General features: G+C 45.0%; 1 protein-coding gene across 1 annotated transcript; it reads right to left on the reverse strand.

Moving 5' to 3' along the window:
- Window positions 1–6,051: 6,051 nt before the first annotated feature.
- LOC130406922 (endonuclease domain-containing 1 protein-like) lies at window positions 6,052–16,142 on the reverse strand. The gene is made up of 4 exons (XM_056729503.1): window positions 15,861–16,142; window positions 14,689–15,152; window positions 8,757–8,903; window positions 6,052–6,346 (listed from the first exon to the last, which is right to left on the reverse strand). The coding sequence occupies exons 1-4, from the start codon at window positions 16,140–16,142 to the stop codon at window positions 6,052–6,054; spliced, it is 1,188 nt and encodes a 395-aa protein (XP_056585481.1).
- Window positions 16,143–23,845: the final 7,703 nt, after the last annotated feature.

The following is a 23,845-nucleotide window of genomic DNA, read 5'->3' on the forward strand; positions in this document are numbered from 1 at the left end:
TAATTACTCGGCTGGTCGGCTATCAGCAATAACAGCAATCGACCTATCAGTTCAAAAGAGAGAGAGAGAGTCTCTTCAGTCTAAAGCATTGGTATATCCAAATTGCAGCGATGTCAGAGAACGAAACAACCCCATTTGACAACTCCGTCTCTCTAATAACTACTCCATTCCGTACCTCATTCACAAGCCCACCCGTTCATTTCGCACCTCCTCTCCCTCGCTTCCTCAGCCCACGCCATAGAGGACTTGATAACCCCAACCAGCTCATGCCACGATGAGCTCAGTTTATGGATAAAATTCCTTAATCAATGGAACGCTTTGTCCTGCTTTTCAAGGACATGCGCAAGTTTTAAGTCATTCGTCCGAACATAAACATGCCTTTTCACGAGTTCTCTCTGCTTACCAGCACCTCATTCATATCCTTCCTGAAAATCAACAAAAACCTGCAAGCCAGCTCAATTAAAGGGTACCTAAGCGGAATTCAATTTTTCCACAAACTAATTTTCAACTCAACCTGCCCAGCTATAGCCAGTTCCCTTTCTGTCGGTCACTCGACGTTGTGTCGAGAACGACAGATGGGGTTCGCCCTTGAGAACCAATCAACTCTGACTACTATAGAAAAGGCCAATGAAATTTGGCGAATGCAATTTGCATGCCGGGCTCCGCCCCCGGAAATCCGGTATAAAAGGAGGCCGGCGTGCAGCATTCACTTACCTTTTGTTCTTCAGAGCCATCGCTCATGAGTACAACTCAGGATTCAATCCTCTACAACTACACGCTGGTGCTAAGAAGTGTTACAGCGGATCGTCCCTTCCTGCAGCGACCTTCCCCTGGGCGTCTCGGCGGTTCTGGAGGTGTTAAAGATTTTTTCTAAAAGTCCTTTTCAGGACTGACTGAGCATTCTCCAGCGCGGCATGTCCCGCTGTTCTCTTGGGTGCGGCACCCTCATCGAGGAGGGGGATGGACACGATCGCTGCTTTAGGTGTCTGGGCGTCCAGCACACTGAAGCAGCGTTCGTTGACACATCTGCCTGCACTGCGGGCAGATTGTCATTCAGAAGTTGCGGTCACGGGTGGCTGTCTTCCTACGGGAACCAGCCACCATTTCGTCTGCAACCCGGGCTGTGACATCTGTGGCTACGGCCCCGATGACCACCCACGTAGCAGCGTTAATGATATGGGGAACTCTGCGAACGTAAACCCGCCAGCCAAGGGCTCACGGGCCGATCGCACCCCGATTCGCTCTTCTGAACGTTCCCCAACCGGCGGTGGCATACCGTCCGGATCCTCACGCACACACTCGGAAACGATGTGTGACGTAGATGAGATGTCGCTCGCAGCATCGGAGGGAGACTGGCATCCGACTCTGCCGAATCCAAACTCCACCCCCAGCGGTCGAGTTCAGGAGGAAGCAGAAGTGATGTCATCCGTGCTAACCCGGGGATACGTGGTTCCTGAGGTCGGTGTGCGGTGCAAACCGCGCACACCCCGGGTGCCATGTTTTTCCCGGAGGTGCATGAGGAGCTGTGTAAAACTTGGAACGCTCCACTCACGGACCGTTCCAGTGAAACCAGCTCTGGCTCCCTTACTTCCCTCGATGGTGAGGCAGCCAAGGACTGCGTGGAGATCCCCCGGGTGGAACGTCCGCCTGCGGTGCACCTGTGCCGCGGACGGCTACCACCTGGGGGGGATCGGCCACTCCTACCGTCCAAAGCACGTAAGACTTCGGCATCACTGGTGTCGAAAGCTTACGATGTTGCAGGCCAGGCTGCCTCCTCTCTCTATGCCATGGCCATCCTGCAGGTCCGCCAGGCCAGGGCGTTGAGAGGGCTCCACGAGGGTAAGGCCGACCCGGGTATAATGCAGGATCTCCGTGCCGCCGCTGACAGCGCTCTACGGGCGACTAAGGCGGCGGCACGGGCCCTGGGTCGGACGATGTCCACGGTAGTGTTCCAGGAGAGACACCCCCGGCTATACCTTGTGCAGAAGAGTGACACCAAGGAAGTCCGCTTTCTTGATGCACTCATCTCGCAGGGTGGGTTGTTGGTAACACCGTCGAGGACTGCGCTCAGCAGTTTTTTGACGGCGAAGCAGACATTGGCAATTAACCACATTTTTTTCACGCCGCGACTCGGCCGCCTACAGGCCTCCGAGATCTCACGTGACGTCTGCTTCCCTGCAACCCAGGACCCTTTCGACATCGGCTCCGGTTCCTGTGCCCCCACAGGCGGCACCCCGGAAGCAGAGGTCGAGGGGGAAACCTCCACCCCGTCAGCAACCTCCTCGCGAGAAGGGACACTGACGGGAAGACCCCAGGGAGAACAACATCGGGCCCGAACCTTCACAGCCACGGCTCTGATCGGTCGGTACGGGACGACTCCTGCCTCGTCACCAAAGCCGGGCCCTTTTTAGGGCTTGGCGCCCACTTACTCACTGAGTTTTCTGTTCTCCCCGGGTTTACTTGCAGCCGATCGCACACTCCACTGGACTGTGCTCGGCGAACCGACCTCACACCCTGGCGAGGCGTGAGGTCGTACACATACGACAGCCTTCACCACTCTCAAACCGACAGTGCGTGCCGTTGTCCCGCCAGGCAGGTAAGTAGTCAGAGCAAACCTTCCCTCCGGGGACTCCCCCACGACATGGTTAGCTCCGCCAGCCGACGAACCACCCCCCGTGGGAATGATGAAGCAGACCGTCCCCTTGGTCACCCTGTCACAGTCCCTGGGAGCTCGAGAGCTGCCCACACTGTCTCGCTGGCTAATGAGGGCGGTCCGTCTTGGTTACTCGATCCAGATCGCCAGAGACTCTCCCAAGTTTCGGGGCATCATCTCTCCCTCTGTCAGAGGCAGGGACGCCTCCGTACTTCGGGTAGAGGTCACCACCCTTCTGGCAAAACAGGCATCGAGTTCGTCCCTCAAAACCAAGATGTTCAGTGGGTCACGACCCGCACTTCATCGTTCCCAAGAAAGACGGCGGGTTGCCCCCAAAGGCTGCGTACCCTGAACAGAGCACCTTCACAAGCTGCCATTCAGGGTGCTCACACAGAGGCGCGTCCTGACATCTATCAGGTGTCAGGATTGGTTAGTGGCAATCGACCTGAAGGACGCTTACTTTCATGTCTCGATCCTCCTCGACACCGGCCGTTCCCAGGGTTCGCGTGCGAGAGGCGGACATATCAGTACAGAGTCCTCCCTTTCTGGAGGACTTTTTTTTCTCCCTCCCCTAAACTATCTCAGCGACTGGCCTATCTTGGCACACTCGCGAGATCTGTTATGTACACAAAGGGACCTGGTGCTCCGGCACCTAGGTCGATTGGGACTCCAGGTCAACCAAGAGAGGGGCAAGCTCTCCCCAGTGCAGAGCATCCTCTTTCTCGGTATGGAACTCAACTCTGTCACCATGTCGGCGCACCTGTCCGCAGTTGTGCCCAACCAGTGTTGAACTGTCTGAAATGAACATTTTAGGCAGACAGCGGTCCCCCTGAAACAATTCAGAGGCTCCTGGGACACATGGCGTCCTCGCGGGTTAATACCCCTCGAGTTGATGCACATGAGACCGCTCCAACACTGGTTTCAGAGTCGAGTTCCGAGGAGAGCGTGGCACACCGGCAGCAGGCGCATGGTGATGCCGCCCTGCTGCCGACGCACCATAACCCCTAGTCTTTATGACTTTTTCGACGGACTCAGGTCCCTCTGAGCAGGTTATGAGGCAGGTCGTGGTGACGACTGAAGTCTCCCTGCAGGGGTGCGGTGTAGTGTGCAACGGGCACGCAGGTGGGGTGTTGGACGAACCCCCGCCTGCGCTGGCATATCAATTGCCAAGAGTTGTGGGCTATGCTACTTGCACTGAGCAGGCTACGGCCTCTCGTGCGAGACATACACGTGCTGTTCCAAGGACAGCACTATAGCTGTAGCGAATACAGATCGTCAGGGTGGCGTTCGCTCACAGCAGCTAAACACAACTTGCTCGACGCCTCCTCCGGTGGAGTCAACAGGTGACTCGTTCCCTGCAGGCCACACACCCCGGGCAAACTGAACTAGACAGCCGACGTGCTTTCTCGCCAGTTTATGCCTCGTGGAGAGTGCCGACTCCACCCCCGTGCAGTCCAGCTCATTTGGAGGCTGTTCGGGTAGGCCCAGGTAAAACCTGTTCACCTCCCGTAACACCACCATTTGCCCGCTTGACAGTCCCTGCCCTCGGCACGGATATCCTTGCGCACAGCTGGCCGCGGGATGGGCGGAAGCACACCTTCCCCCCAGGAGCCTTCTTGTACAGACTCTGTGCAAGGTCAGGGAGCAGGAGCACCAAGTGTTATTGGTTACACCACACCGGTCTAACCGCACTTGGCTTCAGAGCCGATGCTCTGGACAGCGACTCCCCCTGAACCATTCCCCTGACAGAGGACCTGCTCTCTCAGGGGAAGGACACGTTCTGGCATCCCAGATCAGACCTCTGGTACACCCATGTCTGGTCTCTAGACGGGTCAAGAAGATCCTGAGATGGCTATTCCCCCTCTATGGCTGAGACCATCTGCCAGGCTAGGGCCCCATCTACTAGGCGGTTACACGCCTCTAGACGGCGCCTCTTCTCGTCCTGGTGTCTCTCTCAATGAGAAAGACCCACTGAGGTGCTCGATCAGGATTGTGTTTTCCTTCTACGAGACTGGAGACTAACATCTCCCCTCCACACTGAATGTGTATGTAGTCGCTATTGCCACTCATCACGACTCAGTCGGTGGAAAGTTTCTAGGGCAACACGACCTGGTCACCAGGTTCCTAAGCAGCGAGAGGGCGGAATCCGCCTCATCTCTGCTCCATACCCTCTTGGGACCCTAAGTGGTCCTGGGGAGCCTCAGGGCCCCCCAAAGAGTCCCTCAGAGGTTCCGATCTTCCTCATAGAGTAAGACGGCCCTCCTGAGGGCGCTCACTTCCTTCAAGAGTCTGATGTATCCTCATGAGAATGGTTCCCACTCCTGGTAACCCATGAGCTTCCCCAGGTGGGCCTCCACCTCGCGGTTAACTACTCAGTCCGCACGTTCCATGCGTTCTCCTCCAAGGACGAGACCATACCTATATCCACCATATTCCTCCCCACGGGTAGGAGGTGGCCTCTGTAGCGCTTCTCTGATTAAGAGTCGCGCTTACCCGGTGTAAACTGATCCGGACGGCCTCTCGCCTATAGAGAGCTAAGGCCCCGTCCGTGAAAGTTACCGGTCAGGGCTGTACCCATCTTTCTCCAAGAAAGCTCTGGAACCCCCCGACCACCACACTGGAAGGTTACAGTCTCACGAAAGCTTCGAGATGACACGCCCAGGCTTGTTACCGTCGCTTCGCTAGAGATTGTGACGCGATACAGCGTTGTGGCGTTTTCCATAGGCAACCTCATCTGTCGTTCTCGACACAACGTCGAGAGACCGACAGAAAGGGAACGTCTTGGTTACGTATGTAACCTCAGTTCCCTGATGGAGGGAACGAGACGTTGTGTCCCTTATGCCACGAACACGTATCGTATTCTGCTGCAGTTTGAGAGGTCTCAGGCTCTTCAGAACAAAAGGTAAGTGAATGCTGCACGCCGGCCTCCTTTTATACCGGATTTCCGGGGGCGAAGCCCGGCATGCAAATTGCATTCGCCAAATTTCATTGGCCTTTTCTATAGTAGTCAGAGTTGATTGGTTCTCAAGGGCGAACCCCATCTGTCGTTCTCGACACAACGTCTCGTTCCCTCCATCAGGGAACTGAGGTTACATACGTAACCAAGACGTTCTCAAGCCTCCATGCTCATCAAAGGAATCCAAAGGAGCTTAATCCTTCCGCCCGGACACAAGGCAACCTATAACTTTGGATCTATTGACCACATGCATTTCTACCCTCCGCAGAGGCTACCACTCCTCGCACACTGCCAGCACACTCAACGCCATGTTCACACTGGCCGGTGCCCCCATCTACGTTCTGCAGCACCGGACATCACTCCCTTAGAGGCCAGCATCGCAGCAGCGACCTCCCCACAAAGGCCCAAGCCTCCATCTACGTTCTGCATCAGCAGACATCTCTCACTTAGAGGCTGACATCGCAGCAGCGACCGCCCAACAAGGGCCCTCGCCTCCATCTAAACTCTTCCACAGCAGTCTGAACTCATCTAGAAGCAGGTATCGCCTCAGCGACCGCCCCCACAAGGGCCCCATGCTTCCTTCATCTCTCTGATCAGCCGGCACCCTTCCTCCAGAAACCTTGAAAGTCCCCGCTTCAGTAACATCTGGATCCTCTTTATTAACACAGGCTTTGAATGTTCCATTTAGCATGTGACTGACATAGCTCCCTTCACTATCATATGCTAACGTCATCCTCCTATATATACACAGGAACATTTAGGTCAATTCAGACTGTTGATAAATATTACTCACATCGGCATTGTGGTCTCGTTCAGTCGGTCTCGATCCCTCTTGAGGAACAACTTTGAAGGTAATCCTGCTTGTGCTGTCCCATGTTGACAAAGCACTCCAGTTTGAAATGATTCACGCAAACAAGCAGGTTTTAACTTATGGTTTCTGAGGGATTTCATTTCCACTAAAAAATTTAATGAATCCACTCCTACCTCTTCCTGGGTTTGGACTCTCTGCAGCGAATATATTGCATGTTGTCCAGGAACTTTAGCCATGGGGTTACGTACACCGCTGTGGCTTGTGAAAACAACAATGACGGAGCGCAGTGGGTGAAACTGTGTTGAATAAGGGGCAGTAACATTATAATAAAATCCCCTTTGGACATCACAACCGGAGCGAATTCTGAACGTCTCGATTTCTCACATGCTTGCAGGGAAAGGCACACCAAAATAAACTGACTGAGTTCTTATTTTTCACATTTTCTGGGTTGCTAGGTGCACCAGGGGCCCGATTATAGCACTTAAACACAGAAAAAGTGGGGTTTCATATGACATCATCCTTTAACGTCATTTTATTTGTCCGTTATATAGAAGAGACCTTTTTGAAGGAGTTTGGTTTACTCATGAGCACTTGAGCTTAAATGAGACTTGGGTGATTGCAATAGATGTAGGTTATTATTTGTTGCAATTTTGAGGTGATCCAGCTTATTATGATAGAAGAAAATAAATGCTATTGCTCTCCTCACGAATCAACTAATTTTTGTTTTTCACTGACATGTCTCTTAAGTGTTGAGGACTAATGTTCCTTTGAGCTTTATTCAGAATCAGTCAAATTCTAAAGTACTGTTAAAATCAGATACTCAAAGACTTTTACAGAAGTCTTTTCGGAATTGGTGAATTGTAACCTGTTACGGAGTAATTTTCGCTGCAACGTATCTGTACTTTTACTTACATTTACATTTAGTCATTTAGCAGACGCTTTTATCCAAAGTGACTTACAACGAGTTTAGGGAACAATAAGCGATATATCATAGAGGATTAATTATACAGTTGGTGCCAATACAAAGTTACTGGTTTCAACAAAAGCTAGACCACTTCATGTTGAGAGAAGGGGTCTGTGTTTTTTTTGTCTGTCAAGTATTCACAGAAGAGATGGGTTTTAAATAGTTTTTTTAATGTTGTGAGAGATGTGGTTGACCGGACCGAGTTAGGAAGAATGTTCCACCATGAAGGAGTTGTGAAGGAGAATGAACAGGTAAAGAGATATACTGCCCTTATGGGAAGGCAATACAAGATGCCGCTGGTTTGCTGAATGCAGGGATCTTGATGGGGTGTAGGAGTGCAGGAGGGTGTGTAAGTAAGCCGGTACAGATCCAGTGATAGTCCTGTAGGCAAGTATTAGTGACTTGAATCTGATACAAGCTTTAACCGGTAGCCAGTGGAGGGAGATGAAAAGGGGTGTCACATGAGTCCTTTTAGGTTGTTGGAAGACGAGGCATGCTGCTGCGTTTTGAACCAGCTGGAGTGGTTTGATAGCCTTTGCAGGAAGACCAGCAAGGAGAGCGTTGCAGTAGTCCAACCTTGAGATTACCAGGGCCTAGACAAGGAGTTGTGCAACATGGTCAGTGAGATAGGGTCCCGTGATCATTGAAGGACAGCTGTTCATAATATATGACTCAGAGGTTCCTGGCTGTTTTGGAAGGATTGATTGTGATATTGCCAAGATGAATGGTGAGATCATGTTGCACCGTGGGGTGTGCCGGAATCACGAGTAGTGTGTAGTGTGTGCCCGTATGATGGGTTCCAAGGATGTTGTGTAGATGTAAAAAATCAGCGGTCCAAGCAACGATCCCTGAAGGACCCCAGTGATCATGTGGTGAGCAGTGGACACCGAGCCCCTCCTTGACACACTGTAACTGTCGGGAGAAGAGGGGTCCAATGCGTGTTTCCTCAGTAGGGCTGTGACCTGGGCCTGTTTGAATGTGGATGGAAAAGTGCCGTTGAGCAGGGAGGTGTTGATGCTGTGTGTGATTGCAGGTGTTAGTGTGCTGGATATGGCCTGAAGGAGAAGGGAGGGGATTGGATCAAGGGGACTGGTGGTGGGGTGGCTGGAGAGAAGTCTGATGACTTCAGTGTCAGTCATTGGGGTGAAAGTGGAGAGTTCAATGTTTGAAGTGAGGGTGGTGTGAACCGAGGTCTGAGGTGCAGAGAATCAGCACAAACAGCACAACAGTTTGTGCTGATGGATGATGTTTTCTCAGTAAGAAATACAGCGAAGTCATCCGAGGTCAATGATGAAGTGGGCGGGGGAGGAGAGGGGAAAAGAAGAGAGTTAAATGTCTTGAAAAGCTGTCAAGTGTTAGGTGCATTGCTCACCTTGGTGGTAAAGAAAGACGTTTTAACTGTGGTAATACAGGAGGATTCTTGGTCTTGCGGCATTTCCTTTCAGCAGTCCTGAGTGTACTCCATTGTTCACGGATGATGTCAGACAGCCAGGGGCAGGAGGGGATGAGGCCAGCTGGTCTGGAGGACAGGGGGCAAAGTTTATCTAGACAGGATGTAAGTGTTGAGCATAAGGTATCGGTGGCAGTGGCAGCATCTAGAGATGCAAAGTTGGAGGGAAGAGACGATATCACTTTAGCAGAGAGGGTGCTAGGTGAGAGAGAGCGAAGGTTCCATCTAAAATAAACGGGTGGTGGTGTTGGTATAGTGCATGTGGTAAGGAGCATGTTGAAAGTGTCTGTGGTGCAGTTACTTAAGTATGGTTTTCAGGTACACCACTGAAAGCAATATAATGACCTTACCTGTGTTATAAACCCTCGTATTTCCTGTGTGTCTCCCAGTCTGTGTCTGTCTTAGTTTACCTTTCACACACACTTGCATTTATAGATTTTAGTCATGTGACTTGTACACAGAACAGCAAAGATCTATATGTTGTCTTAGGGAGGTGGTTACATATTTTTTTAGGTTCCTTCCTTTCTTATCCCAACTTCCTTCTCGCAATTAGTTTCATTCCTGTCCACTTTGTAGTTGTTTTTCTAGTTCAGGCTGACAGGATCATGACAGCCCCATGTCGATACTGACACCAGTATCGGTATCGAACTGATCCCAAGCTCATCTGCTCGTACTTGTAATGACACACTGATACCAAAGACTCATACCTCACGTGACACACATAGAGCCCAGTGATTTCCGAATGCGGAAAACGTGGACGGAATCGAGAAATCCAAGCATGAAACAGAATTTGTTGTTCAACATGTAATGGCACTCAATCTGGCAAATGTATTATTTCCACAACAATTTCCAACAATAAATTATATCAATCTGTCTGTCTATCTGTCTGTGTAACTTCTGTTCTTTTTTGTAATCAGTAGCAATGGGTAGAATATTTATTTATAGTTCACGTTTTGTTTATTTAGTTAGTAATGAAGAGAAGGAAGCAGTTGCACAGAAGACTCACCTGGTTTATATTCTCACCTGGTTTATATTCTTTTTTCGAAAGCCAGGTAAGAGCCCTATTCCGAGAAAGGATTATTCAGGGTTTCTGTTTTCTTAGTTTCCTACCCGCTGCCTGCTATTTTTCTTTTCTTGTTAACTATTTATTGGATTGTGATTTATAACTATTTGGTGAAATATATTATTGTTCTACCTTTGGAATTTAATGGAGGCATTTTCGAAAGCAATCAAGTTTTGTGATTCTTTAATTTGATCGCCTGGTTTCCTTTTTGTTTGTCTTGTTTAGTTTAACGAGCCTTAAACTGGTTATGGGCCGTAACAGTCTGTCTGTCTATCTATCTATCTATCTATCTGCGTGTGTCTCTGATCGTGGGTGTCTAATGTGTATGTGTGTGTGTGCCTGTAAAGTGTTTCTTGGACTATCTTGGTTTGTATATATCAGTGGGGACCTAAACCTGAATACACACCAACTCATGGGGAACCGTGTCACTGTGGGGACCAAAATTGAGGTCCCCATGGGCACAATAGCTTATGAATTCTACAGAACAATATTTTTTTTTAAATCTAAAAATGCAAAAAGTTTCTATGATCTTTAGGTTTAGGGGTTGGGAAAAAATATACAGTTTGTACAGTATAAAAATCATTACGCCTACGGACTGTCCACACAGAGATAAAAAACACAAAGTGTTAAGGAACAGAAAGTGATTGTCCTATAGTAACCCTAAGACTTTCTTTCAAGGGACACTTCACAGGTCATCCTCATCATTTTTCTTTGGGGGTTCAGGTCAGGGAAATAGGATACCATGCTTTTGTTCTCAGTGACCCACACGTTTTGATGTTTATTTTGGACCAATGTGATGATAGAGGATCCAACTACAACCCACTATAAATATTCTTAAAGAGAAAATCAAGTTCAGATTTGAATCTAGATTTAAACTGATAGAGCGTGTCTGTCTTTAGATATATCCTTAAGATGGAAAATGCAGGTATTACAGGTATTGGCAACATGGCTCTTAAATGAAAGATTCTTTGCTGACGACGAGAGTTTTTATGGAACATCTGTCAATAGTTAAGCCTATTTATAGTTGTTATGTATGGCGGTTTTCAGTCCAATAAGTAACACTTCGGTTTTGTCCGAGTTCAGCAATAAAAAAAATGTTCCTTGTTAATTTTGCATATCGACTATGCATTCCATTATTCTATTGAACTGCTGTGTTTCGTGAGGCTTCGAGGAAATATAAGGTTGAGTATCATCAGCACAGCAGTGAAAGCTAATTCTGTGTGTCTCTTAATTATATCTACTAGAGATAGTATGCAAAGTGTAAAGAGCAGAGGCCCTAAAACTGAGCCCTGGGGTACACCATACTGGACTTGTGATTTGCGTGACACCTCATTATTTATTTATTTATCTGAGTTTATGGCGGACCAGCGGGTGATTTGCTGCTATCAGAGGCAGATGCTGAAATCAGCACATTGATGCTTAGATGGCAACTGTGCTCTCTTCACCGCTGTAAGATTTTGAAATTTGTCTCTTTCGGTGTTCAGATTAACCTTCAATATTCAGTAGGCAATTACGGTTGGATGTTTTCATTAGAGCTCTGGGAGCAAGAGGCACTCACACCAAAATGTATCAAGCTCGTTTATTTCCTCAAAGTGAACTATTTACATAGAGCTGAACAGGGCGTTTACTGACTCAAGCAATCAACTGGTAAGGGTACATACATATTAATGTTAAATAAGAGAACGGTTTTATACAAAGATTAACGCTTAGGGGGTTTCACCCATGTCCATTGTTCATTAGGGTGAGAAAGTAAGTTATGTTTTAAAACATGTTATACCTTTAAGGGCCTCAACCACATCCACTGGCCATAAGTGCAAGGAACCAAACAATCCAACAGATGGCACCATCAACACCAAATGTCATGAATTTCGGAGAGACACGGACAAAAGACCCAAGTGCAGACAGCAGGTAAGGGGTAATGAATAAATAATAATGACAAAACCAAAAAACCCACGAGGGGGTAACATAACAAAACAGGGGACAATAACAACATGACAGGACCACGACTAAATACATAACTACAAATAACTTAACTAGATTGGACTAAAATCAACAGGGACTCACCACAATGACACAAACAACGAGTGACAATGAACCAGCAGAGGACAAGAAACATAGGGTAAATAAATAGGGAGAATAATCAATAGGGAACAGGTGTGGGGCATAACTAATTAACAGAAAAAAACGAGACGAAAGGGCAGGAAACACAGATGAGACTCAGAGAGAGAGTATGGCATTCAAAGAGGCCCAAAAACATTTCTCTCTACAAGAAACAAGGGATCCTGTTCTGGCTCTGCCACAAGACCAAGAAATAAAAAACATGATGAGGCAGAACCCTGACATTTATGGCTATCTCTGCATTAATGCAGTTTTCTTCGGCACTCGTGTTGAAGGCTTATGCTGCTATAGGTGAGGCCGCCTCCGCCCAGTGCCCCATGACCCTTGTGAAGGTCCACCAGGCCAATGCGAGTAAGGTGTAAGACTGACCCAGAGCTTATACACCTTCTCAACTCAATGTTTGGGCTATCTTGGCTCTTGTGAAATCAGTTGTGTGCTTCGCTATCTAGACCATTTGGGCCTTTAAGCCAACTGGGAAAAGAGCAAGTCTCTGTGCATCTCTTATGGAACTGGACTCATTCTTAATAATGGTGCATCTAATCAACCCCTATTTCAGAAACAATTCAACACAGAGCAACATAATCTCCAAGAAGTTTTATGTATGATTCATTATCCCCGGTATAAATTAACGTGGTCCAACACTGTTATGTATTCCATTTTTCACACCAGACAACTGAACACAACTATATACACACACAGATGAAGGGACAAACAGGAAATGGAACACTGGTGAAACCAATACAAGATAACAAACCATTAAGCATGATGGGGACTGGAGTTGTCACGACCCAGGTCGGTTCGGGACTTCTTCTGCACGTGGGTGTGTTGTTTTTTGTGGAGCACGAGGCTGGCTACCCGCTAACCGCGTGCTCAGTGCCTACGTCTGTCTCCCCGCCCCGTGTTTTCCTTAGGATTCCCCACACGGGTGATTTTCCACTCATGCTCACACACCTGTTTTGAATCTCACTTCTAGCTCATTTACCCCTTCGCACCTGTTAACCATGTTATCTCGTTTAGTTTCCTATATTATCCCTCTGTATCTGTTGTCCGTTGTCTGACCGTTGCATTGTATCTTGCCAGTTCAGACTGCCCTAGACATAGCTGCGGCTTGTCTAAAGAAGTCATTATATTGTTCCTGTCTAGTCTGTCGTGTACTACCTTGTCACAGTTTCTAGATCTTCTCTCCACGCTTCCACGCCTGCCCCTCGATCTGACGCCCCGAGACTACTCTTCCGTGTTTCTCGAAACCCCGCATGGGATTGAGCTGCGCCTCTACTACACGTCTGCCAGTGACCGGGATTCTGTCTCGCACGGAATTGAGTTGCGCCTCTACTACCGGTCTACCGGTGCCCGGAAGTCTGCCTCTTCTCACGGTGATAAGGCCCTGAGGTTTTGGACTTTCACTGTGCTATTGACTTTGTCTCTTCAATAAAACCTTTTGTTCACCCCGCAATTGGGTCTCGCCTGTGTATTGACCATGACAGGAGTCCTTACAAAACCCAGGCAGAACACAAAGTAGCATGGTGCCGTCTATGAGACTTTTCTTCCTGAGAAGACTGAATCTCCACAACAACAGGCCCGTTTTACTGAGCAGCATTACTTGTATTTCCTAAAAAATGATTCATTTCCTTCCCATTTTTGCTTAATAATGAACAATTATTGACACCTGCTTTCTTACAGAATAAACAAATTCTCTAATGAAACTCCACACCGTGTAAATTTGTCAATTTCTCAGATAGTATGCGTGCTGTGACAATTGAGTTAGTGCTACATCTACAAAGGAATTATTTGAATAGCAGAAATGTGAGTATTACTGATAATAATTGTACATGTAGGTCCTACTGGTATTTTTAACACAATTTTATTTCTGTACACATACACATAATTCATAAAATATGACGTTATCTTCATCAATCAAGGTCATTATAAATGCTTCATAAACACTTTATTATAGTTACATTGAGAAATCATCCAGTTCAAGCAAGAACGTGAATCATACATATATTTCATACATTCCATTCCATTCCATTTTCTACCGCTTATCCTACCTCGGGTCACGGGGAGCCTGCGCCTATCTCAGGAGTCATCGGGCATCAAGGCAGGATACACCCTGGATGGAGTGCCAACCCATCGCAGTGCACACACACTCACTCATTCATTCACTCACGCACTCACACCCTACGGACAATTTTTCCAGAGATGCCAATCAACCTACCATGCATGTCTTTGGACCAGGGGAGGAAACCGGAGTACCCGGAGGAAACCCCTGAGGTACGGGGAGAACATGCAAACTCCACACACACAAGTCAGAAGCGGGAATCGAACCCCCAACCCTGGAGGTGTGAGGCGAACGTGCTAACCACTAAGCCACCGTGCCCCCCATTATTTCATACATATAGAGTATTAATAATTATATCAATAGAATGGAATTGCATTAGCTTTTTACCTAAGTGGATACAGCAGTAAAGGTTTGCACACACTTTTTTATATAATTTCATCAGTCAAACTATGAATGTGTATCATTACATGCCTGTAAAAGACCTTCATTTCATTGACACTACAATTGCATACACAATGAACACTTAAAATCAGATGTTTCTGTTTATTTTCCTTGTAGGATTTGCAGAACTAGCAAACAACTTAAAAGATGTAAAGTGATAAAGGTTTGCCAACTGTTCTTCTAAATCAGACACATTCATTTGCTTGACAGGATCATTCTTGTTTTCACCAATATAACCTTGTGATTCTTGACATTTGTTATTGTTGTCTAAGCAGCAGTACGCAGTCCAGAAATGACTCGGCACATTCACATTATTCCCTATTTTTATATTTCCTGGTACCACACCAGTAACAATATACTTAGTGTATGGTTTACAAATATTGTTCAGATGGACTGCAATATCTTTTTCAGTCTTTTTCCATTGGCCTCTGTTAAATGATAGGTTTTGTGGAGCAGCATTGGTGAGTGTGAACGTGGTGTAAGCACACTGCTGTGAGCTTGCCTGGTAGACCGGTGCAAGATGGCCTTTGTCATAGCCAGAGTTGACATAGTCTTCATTGAGAGCCTGTTTGTGTCCACATGTAACAGCTGGAGTGCACTGTGATGCCATATTTGGTTTTACTATATTATCATCAAGCTGTAATGTAAACAAAAGATTGTACATAAGATGATACTTTATATTGTGCTATGAAGACTGTAAGACTTTCCCAGTATTCAAACTTTGTATGAGCAATGCACACTGAATGAAGCTAAAAGGATTTTAAATGACCCGTCTCATGTACTCTACTCTTGTTACAAACTCTTAACCTCCAGAAGAAGGTCTAGAATGTCTCACTATAAACAAAACAGATTTAAGATCTTTGTGCCAGTATCAATAAGACTGATGAACATTGATCAGTGCGTTTCATGTGTTTATGTCTAATATGTGTATTGGTACGCTGTTTATGAATGTTGTGCAGCAGGTTGCATCTGATTTTTTTTTTGACTATTGAGTCCACTACAAATTTCTCTATCAGGGACAATAATTATATTTCACTTCATATTACAAAACATGAATTTTAGAAAATAAGGCTGAAATCACACAGGAATTATAATGATTTTAAAGTTAAAATCCATTTAAATGCAAAGCAGAAAACGTCTTTATAACGTTTTAACCGATTTATCAGCCGCTGTATAAAATCATACTTTATGCTGTTCAGTTGCAAGTTAAACTTTATTTGTAGTTCTGCATATGGGAAAAAAAACATGAAAATATACATATCATACATAATTGATTGTTGATAAATATTCGCCTCTGTGTTGCCCAGTTACAGGAAATAAAGAAATATATCTGAAATTCTCTTACCTGAGGTTCGATGTACCATGCACTTTGCCGTTCACACTTTATTAACCCTTCAAACTTATAGGCTGAGTACACAGGAATCTTGTTGCTGGTATCATAAAGCGTGGCATAATAAACAACATCATTTAGCGTTTGGCAGATCTTTTGGAAAGCAGGTGTCGGGGTGATAATTGGAGGTTGTTTGTCTGCAAAAAAAACATCACATTGATTCTCAAAAGTCTGAACAACTCTAGCTGAAGCACCAGAAAACAGCCACAGCATCACCACAGGAAGAAAGAATGTCATGATGACGTGATAAGAGATGAGGAACTTCTGTGCAAGTACAAGAAACAAACATAACATCAACATATAGTTTTCACCTGATACAATGGGAATTAAAAAAATATACACAACGCAAATTTGATTTTTTGTAATAAGATTTTTTGTTTACATTCATATAAAAATCATTGATAGTGTTACCACTGCTATTATTAATAGTGATTATAGCAAATGTTTTACCAGAGCCATTTTGCAACTTACTGATGTATTTATATGCTCATATATTTCATATATTTTACATTTACATTTAGGCATTTGGCAGACCGACAACCTTGCGTTGTTCTTACCACTGAGCTACAGGATATCCCATGATTAGAATGCTATCTGTCTAATGTACGTGTAAAATAATCTTTTTTCAGTCTTTACTGGTACATTGCCGTCAACAAATCATGTGTTAACTCAACCTTTCAAAAACACCAGTAATGTGACAGAGTAATGTATTTGATAATCAGTCTTAAATCAGTACACATTCATCCTTTATTCATTCAGTACCAAATCTGCCTAGCAAATAAAAAGCAGTATTCAGTGTACACGGTATAAATGGGTCTCACTCACAGCTGATAACACTGCAGTAACAAGACGTTCCAAACTGTTGTCTCCGGCTAAAACCTACATTTCATTTTGTGGAAGAACAAATAATTTCTTGTGTTTTCACTTTTGGTTTAACAGATTGAATTCAATTAAATTACAACTTTGCCGTGAAATGTGCTTCGTAGAAATGTGATTTTCATGTATTAAGGGATTAACCGGTTCTCTTTTTTTTACAGTTTAATTCACAATATAGTTCAACTTCATAAAATAAAGATGTTATGATGTTCAAAAGCTTCCCTGTAGCTCAGTGGTAAGAACATTGCGTTAGGTTGTGGGTTCGATTCCAAGGAATTGCACATACTTAGAAACAAATGTATAGGATAATGTAATGTAAGTCGCTTTGGATAAAAGCGTCTGCCAAATGTGTAAAAGGAAATGTAAAAAGAAAAATAATGACCTTACTTTTGTGTGTATTCCCTGAGTGTGTTGTCTCCCAGTCTCTGTCTGTCTTAGTTTCCTTTTCACAGACACTTACATTTATAGATTTTAGTCATGTGACTTGTACACAGAACAGTAAAGATCTATATGTTGTCTTAGGGAGATGGTTACAGATTTGTTTTGAGAATTCTGTACTTTACCCCAACTTCCTTCTCTCTATTAGACACATCATTTAAGAGGATTTTTCTTTATTAATGTAAACTTATTATAAAGTGTTACCAGCCCTGTAACAATTTCTATTGTTTTTAAAGCATTATTACTGTAAAGCGAACACATTTCTAATGTAGAACCTTTATACAGGCAACGGATCATGGGCAAATGACAATACAGTTATCCTGTGAATCATATTGCAGATTTCAGTACAAAACTAAAGAGATTTCACATTTTCCTAAAAATTTACTTCAGCAAAGCACCTTTGATTGGTAATGATTCAGTATTAGTTGTTACTGTTGCACAAGAGATCATTACATTTAGCTGACACTTCTATCCAAAGTGACTTAAGGAAACAATACAGTGAAGTGATTTGTCAATAGGAGGCAAAAAATATGGCATATGGCAAATTTCTCTCATATAAAGTGTGTACTGTAATTATACTGTATGTTTACAGTTAGTAGTATAAAGCCCAGTATATGATGAACTCCTATAGATATTATCCTGAGATTCTGATAGGTGTGTCATCAGTTTTGTCTATGAATGTTTACTGATGGATAAATATGTGCTATTTGAGTTCACATCTTGACACTTACAGTTTTTGCCCATTGCTTACACACTTTTTGCAGAAATTGTCTCATTAAGTCAAAACTCTACACCCAATCAAATTACACATAGCACATCGAGATTAACAACTCACATCTATGCCAAAATAAAACACTGCAATCAAAACTTAACACTCCTTTCTAAAAATTATATTCTTGAATAAAAACCAATGGTTCTTATATAAATAAGAACCATTTGAATTTTTCTTTCATATCACCAGCAACACACTGATGGGCTTTATTTGAAACACTGCAGTCTTTGGGTCTCTAATATTTAATTTTCATTTTCAGATGTTTTTACAAAAACCAAACATTCTTACAAAAAAAGAATCAAAAATCTAATTTAGTAACAAAACAAAACCAAAGTCAAAAACAAAAAAACGGAATAAATTGCTATTGGGAAAAAGCAACTCATTTGTGTAATTTGTGTTTATGGATCCCGCCTTCTGTTCGGCTCTGGCCACAAGACCTCATCCACATGTGTTCCACTCCTCTCAAATTGGGGGCATTCGGGCATCCTGAAAACATGCACTGCAATAAACTCCAGATTCTACTGGCTTGGGATGTTTATTGATATTTACAACTGGGTATATGTTTCAGTTATTTTGTGTTTTAAACTGTTGTGAGGTGCTGCAAATATTAAAAGCTGATTTCCTAAAGGTCTTGGAATGCAATGAATGCCAGAGGGTTGGAAAACCTTTGGTTGCTCCACAGGCATTAGAGTGTATATAAATGTAAATCTTCAATCTTTAGTGGTACTGTAATATACAACAACTATTTAAAAAAATGAAAATGTACTTTATGTGTCTGCTGTCTGGGAGCTCATTGGCATTGATTTGACTGGACTGCTCCAAAGTAGTTTGAATAAATGTGTGTATAACTACTAGAATTATTAGATTTGTAGTACCTCATTTAACCAGGAAGATATGAATGTTAATGTTCACCTTTGCAGATAATAAAGATAGCAGGGGTAGTAAAGGTATGCGTATTTTGCGTGCTGTTCCGGGAAGAGGGCTCCAAACAGGTGTTGCTGTGGCCGCTGGATTTGTGGAGTTCCTGCAAGTGGGGGATCCTGCTCCTGCGTGGTGGCTGATGCTATTAAGTGTTGATTTATTAATGGGTCTTCTGGGGGGGCTGGAAGGGATTTTTTTCTGCTGCGGCAGAGCACGAGTTGGAAGCTCCAGCCCCCTCGGGGACGGTCGCTAAAGCGATACTGGCTTCTTTGCTTGGTGGGAACGACGTTCTGCTGGGGCAGAATTAGGGATGAAGCACTTGCTTCAGGGGAAGGGGTAAGGAAAGCAGGCGGGGAAAATTACTTAGGGGAAGGGAAGATGTTCTGCAGTTGCACAGTGAGGTATGAAGCACGGGCCCCTGCGGGGGCTGTAGCGTGTTGCGATGCTTCCTCCTCGGGGGTTGGAGTCTGCTGCGTCCGAGCACGATATGGGAGCCGGGCTCCTCTGAGTTGGAGTGGTGTAGCGATGCTGCTGCTCGCTTGCTGGGGAAGCTTGTTAGATGGTTGATGATTGGTGCTAAATGATTCGGGTGACGAGGGTCCTGTGTGCTTTCCTGATGAGGGCGCGGGACGTTCCGGATGTAACTTTTGAAAGCGTCTGAAGACCAACATCCGAGCACTTGATCTGGGACTGTGAGAGGCCTTTTGGGTGGCCATGGATGTCGCATCAATGCGAAATGAATGGATAGAGAATAGATCTGCTTGAATGCCTGCATGGAGCAAAACGGATTTAAGGTGTTTTTGGAACCAGAAGCATGTAGCTGGGTGATTTATATCATCTACACAGAGAGGTTCTGATGGAGATTTAGCCTGTCATGTTCTGAAGCGGAGGTATGCTACTAGGGTTTGGAATGGCTGGATTGAGGCTTGAAGTTTGAAGATACAGTTTATATAAAATGACCTCTTCTGGCCTGATCAGGCTTGCTTTGTTTAATTAAAAACAAGATGGTTTCCAAATCGTGTACTGACAAATCCGAAATGGTGGGGTTAACTGAGGGGTCGAAATTGGACGTAGTGGTGAATTCTGATCCTCTGAGAAATCCAAAGAACGCCAGGATGAACATGGCATCGAGTGTGTGTGCGGTATGCTTGGTGTGGTAGCCTCTGCGGAGAATTGAGATACATCTGGTCAGAACTTCTAAGGTGATAGGTTGTCTGGCGTATCAATAGGTGGGTTAAGCTCTGTGGATGCCCTTGATGAAACTGATGGATGTTTAAGAATGGGCGAGTGAAATGGAGAGTGTGCATTGTACCTTTGATGGAACTTGCTAGGAGATGTTTGATTGTGTTGAGGAAAGAGATAAATGACGTGATGGAGAGGAGAGAGAAATCTGGGAATGGGAATTTTTTTTAGGTATTATAAATTTTCTTTTGAAGTTTCTCCATGCGGTAAGGTATGAAAGTTGGGTCCTGTGGGAGACGACTTGAATGATTGCGCTCAAGGATGCATCTATCAGGGTTTTAAGGGGGTGGTTTAATTAAATGTCAATTCCGAATAGGGAGGGACAGGCGTTGTTATTTGGTCTGCTTCTGGTGCCAACAGCCTGAATTTCTGAAATGAAAAATGGGAAAGCGTCAGCTATCTGGTTTTTCACTCCTGGGACATGCTTGTCCATCAGAATGAACGGTTCGCACGCAGAATTCCAGATTTGGCATCTAAGAAAAGGCATTAAGGCAGGTGAATGTGAGCGGCCTTATTAATGCAATTTACCATTGCTTCGTTGTCGCAATGGACCATGATGCTGGAGGCAGACCCTTTCCACGTTAGTGGCCGCCACCACTAACGGGTACAGCTCGAAAAGTGCTGATGATGCGAGGGACTGCAGTAAACTTGTGAGCTGGGAGGCCCATGTAGACGCGAACCAACGACCTTGGTAAAATCCCCCAAAACCGATGGAAGGAGCTGCGTCAGTAAATAAGCATATGTCGACGGGGATCATGTCGTTTTAAAAAAGAAATATACCATTCCATCATTTGAGGAATTTAATCCATAGACTGAGCGGCTTGAGCTGTCTAGGTGGATTAAATCCTCCGGAGTGTGAGCAGAGGATGCGAGGTAGAGGAGATGCGAATGGAAAGCGCGACCTTGCAGGACGATGCGCATCATGAAGTTCAGGTGGCTGAGAATTGATAATAACTCGTGTTTAAAACAATGAAGTGTGTCTATGAGGGAGGACGCGAACAAAATTGTCCTATTAATTTTTTTGGGAACTTTAGCATATCGAACTCAATGCCTAGAAATTCAATGGACATGCTGGGTCCCGAAGTTTTTTTGGGTCCGAGAGGGATCCCGAGCTTTGAGAATACTTCAAGGACTTTGGAAAGATGTGCGGCGGGGATAGCTTCTGGCGGCGGGATTATTAGAAAGTTGTCTAGTAGGTGGATGAGGTAAGGAATGGGGTAGTTGTTAGAGAGAATCCAACAGATTGCTTTGACAAAATGTCAAAAATCTTTGGACTGCTTCTGCATTGGAAGCTGAGGAGGACAAAAAATAAAATTGTCCACGCCAACAAATGCAGAAGAGCTTACTCGACGTCTTGATAATGTAACGAGAATTCTTTGAGCGGGATAAGACTAATAATGCTTGGAAAGGGGGAACCGTGTGGGGATGACAGATCGAATATTAAGCGCTTTTTCCTTGAAATTTTTTGTATTGCTACGCCTATGGGGCTGAAGTGATAAATTGGAAATGGTGGGGCGGTAAAGGGGCTGATCATGAATCTATCGTTTATCTCTTTTTTGATGAGGCGTTCGACGATGTCGGTCTCTGCGAGTGCAGAACAGAGATTAGGGCATATGATACACTCGATGACGGGATTAAAACCTTTTAGAAGGCCAGAAAGAATTTATTCTGTAAATGTTATGAGTTTACAAGGAGAACCCAATTGCAGGCAGAGGCAGGACGACAGGAGGTGAAGGGATAACAGGTTTATTAACAAAACAAGGAACACTACAAAACCGGCAAAACAAAACCCACAACGGGGGAAAACAATACAGGATAAATAATAAAGTTAACAACAAACACTGACTGACTAAACTATATAACAAACACTTGAAACAACACTGGACTACACTTACTAAGACTGGGGAACACGAACCAGGAACAAGGAACAAGGAACATCACAATAGCAAACAAATACAAGGCAAGGTAAGACACGGGCAAGGTAACAGTGTAGCAAACAAACAAGGTACAGTTTACAATGAACGCGCACAGGACAATGAAACAAGGGGACTCTTTATAGGAAGAGGTAACAAGAGGGAACAGGTGCAAGAGATTACACTCAAGGAAAGCTAATTAACAGAAACTTGGAAACAGGAGGGTAGGAAACGATGACGCGACTCGGGGAGAGTATGGAAGGCCATAAGTGTCAAAACCATCTCTCCCCACAAGAAACAGAGGATACTGTATGATTCCACCTCTAAACCAAGAAATACCTGACAAGGAGAGGTGGAACCATGACAGTAAAGGCCTGATCGGGGTTGTTCCGTAGTTCGGAGGATAAATGCGACACATTGACAGGAGTCGATTAATGATTATGATTATTTATTACCATTTTTGCGTACAAGGCAAACCAGGTGGGCGTGGGGGCCTTCATAATTGCATACGTGAAGGAAGCGGCATCGTTGTCTCGTTCAACTGTCCGAGTTGAAGTTTCTGCAAGCTTCGTGCTCTCGCGTGTTGGTCCCCCTTGCTGTGACTGAACCTGTTTGCTGGTTTAGCAGGCGCGGAATGTGAGCAGTGGAGCCTGGCGATGGCAAAAGGCGGGGGTGACGAGGGGACAAGCTGTGGTGCTGTGTGACACTGAGCGGCACACCAAAAAAAAATTAAAGTACGAAAGTTTAAGTGAATCATGATTCGTTCGTGAAAACGATTGTACACCGGTTTCACGCAAATAAATTATGCGTACGCATGCTTTTGAATGAGACCCAGTGTCCAGTGCGCCCCTGTCTCGACCGTGGAGGAAGAATCCAATTGCAGGCAGCAACACGGGTATCAAGGGGTGAACAAACGGATTTATTATATACAAAAACAGGAACAAAACAAAAGATCATGAGGGGGTAAAACAATATACAAGCACTGGGGGAAGAAACACTGACTAGAACTAATAAGAACTTAAACAATACTAGACAAACAACAATGGACTAAACTATAACTAAAACTAAAAACTCACTTGGACTAAAACTCTGGAATCTCTCAAAGGCTTGTTGATATCAGAAACAGGGTACGGCACGAAATACACATGAACTAGCACAGGACAATGAAGCATGAGGACTATATAAAGGGGAACTAGACAAGGGATAATTAATCAGGACCAGGTGACAAAGGTTAAACACTAAGGGAAAGCTAACGAGACGAAAAAGGCGGGAAACACAGACAAAGACTCAGAGAGAGACCTAAGACCCAACCTCTCTGTCCATATAAAATCTAAGGCTATGCCATGGCTCCGCCCCAAGACAGAAAGTGGACATGACATGATTGCGGAACCATGACAGCCCCAGTATGGGCACTGGTTCCACTGAGCTACCCTTATTGCACACCTAGCATATGTGTAAAAATGCGCCCTCACATAAGTAAGTGCGAGCTCCGCGACAATTGGCAAGAGAGTCGCCGAGCTCACGTCTCCTATGGGGGAAACTCGTACAAATAACATTGATGTAACGTTTAGTGACTGAGACCGATCAGACAGCATTAACTAGTTATACTTCTTAAATATAACAACAACACCCCTCACCCAACCAGCAAGCTGGTCGCCAGGGGGGTTTACCCCCAATCTGCAACTAACACCTAGCCAGGGCCATGGGCGTAAATCTCATTTCACAGTACTGGGGGGACAATACACTTAACATTTCTCAAGAGCAATTTTTGGAGGGGA

Source organism: Triplophysa dalaica, chromosome 18 (assembly GCF_015846415.1).
Source record: "Triplophysa dalaica isolate WHDGS20190420 chromosome 18, ASM1584641v1, whole genome shotgun sequence".
NCBI lineage: Eukaryota > Metazoa > Chordata > Actinopteri > Cypriniformes > Nemacheilidae > Triplophysa > Triplophysa dalaica.

Coding starts and splice junctions, on each gene's coding strand:
- LOC130406922 (XM_056729503.1), bottom strand. CDS start 16,142: ATGACATTCTTTCTTCCTGTGGTGATGCTGTGGCTGTTTTCTGGTGCT. Junction 15,153..15,860: donor CATGGTACATCGAACCTCAG/GTAAGAGAATTT, acceptor TTTACATTACAG/CTTGATGATAATATAGTAAA. Junction 6,347..8,756: donor CGTCTTTCTTTACCACCAAG/GTGAGCAATGCA, acceptor GTGTATATATAG/GAGGATGACGTTAGCATATG.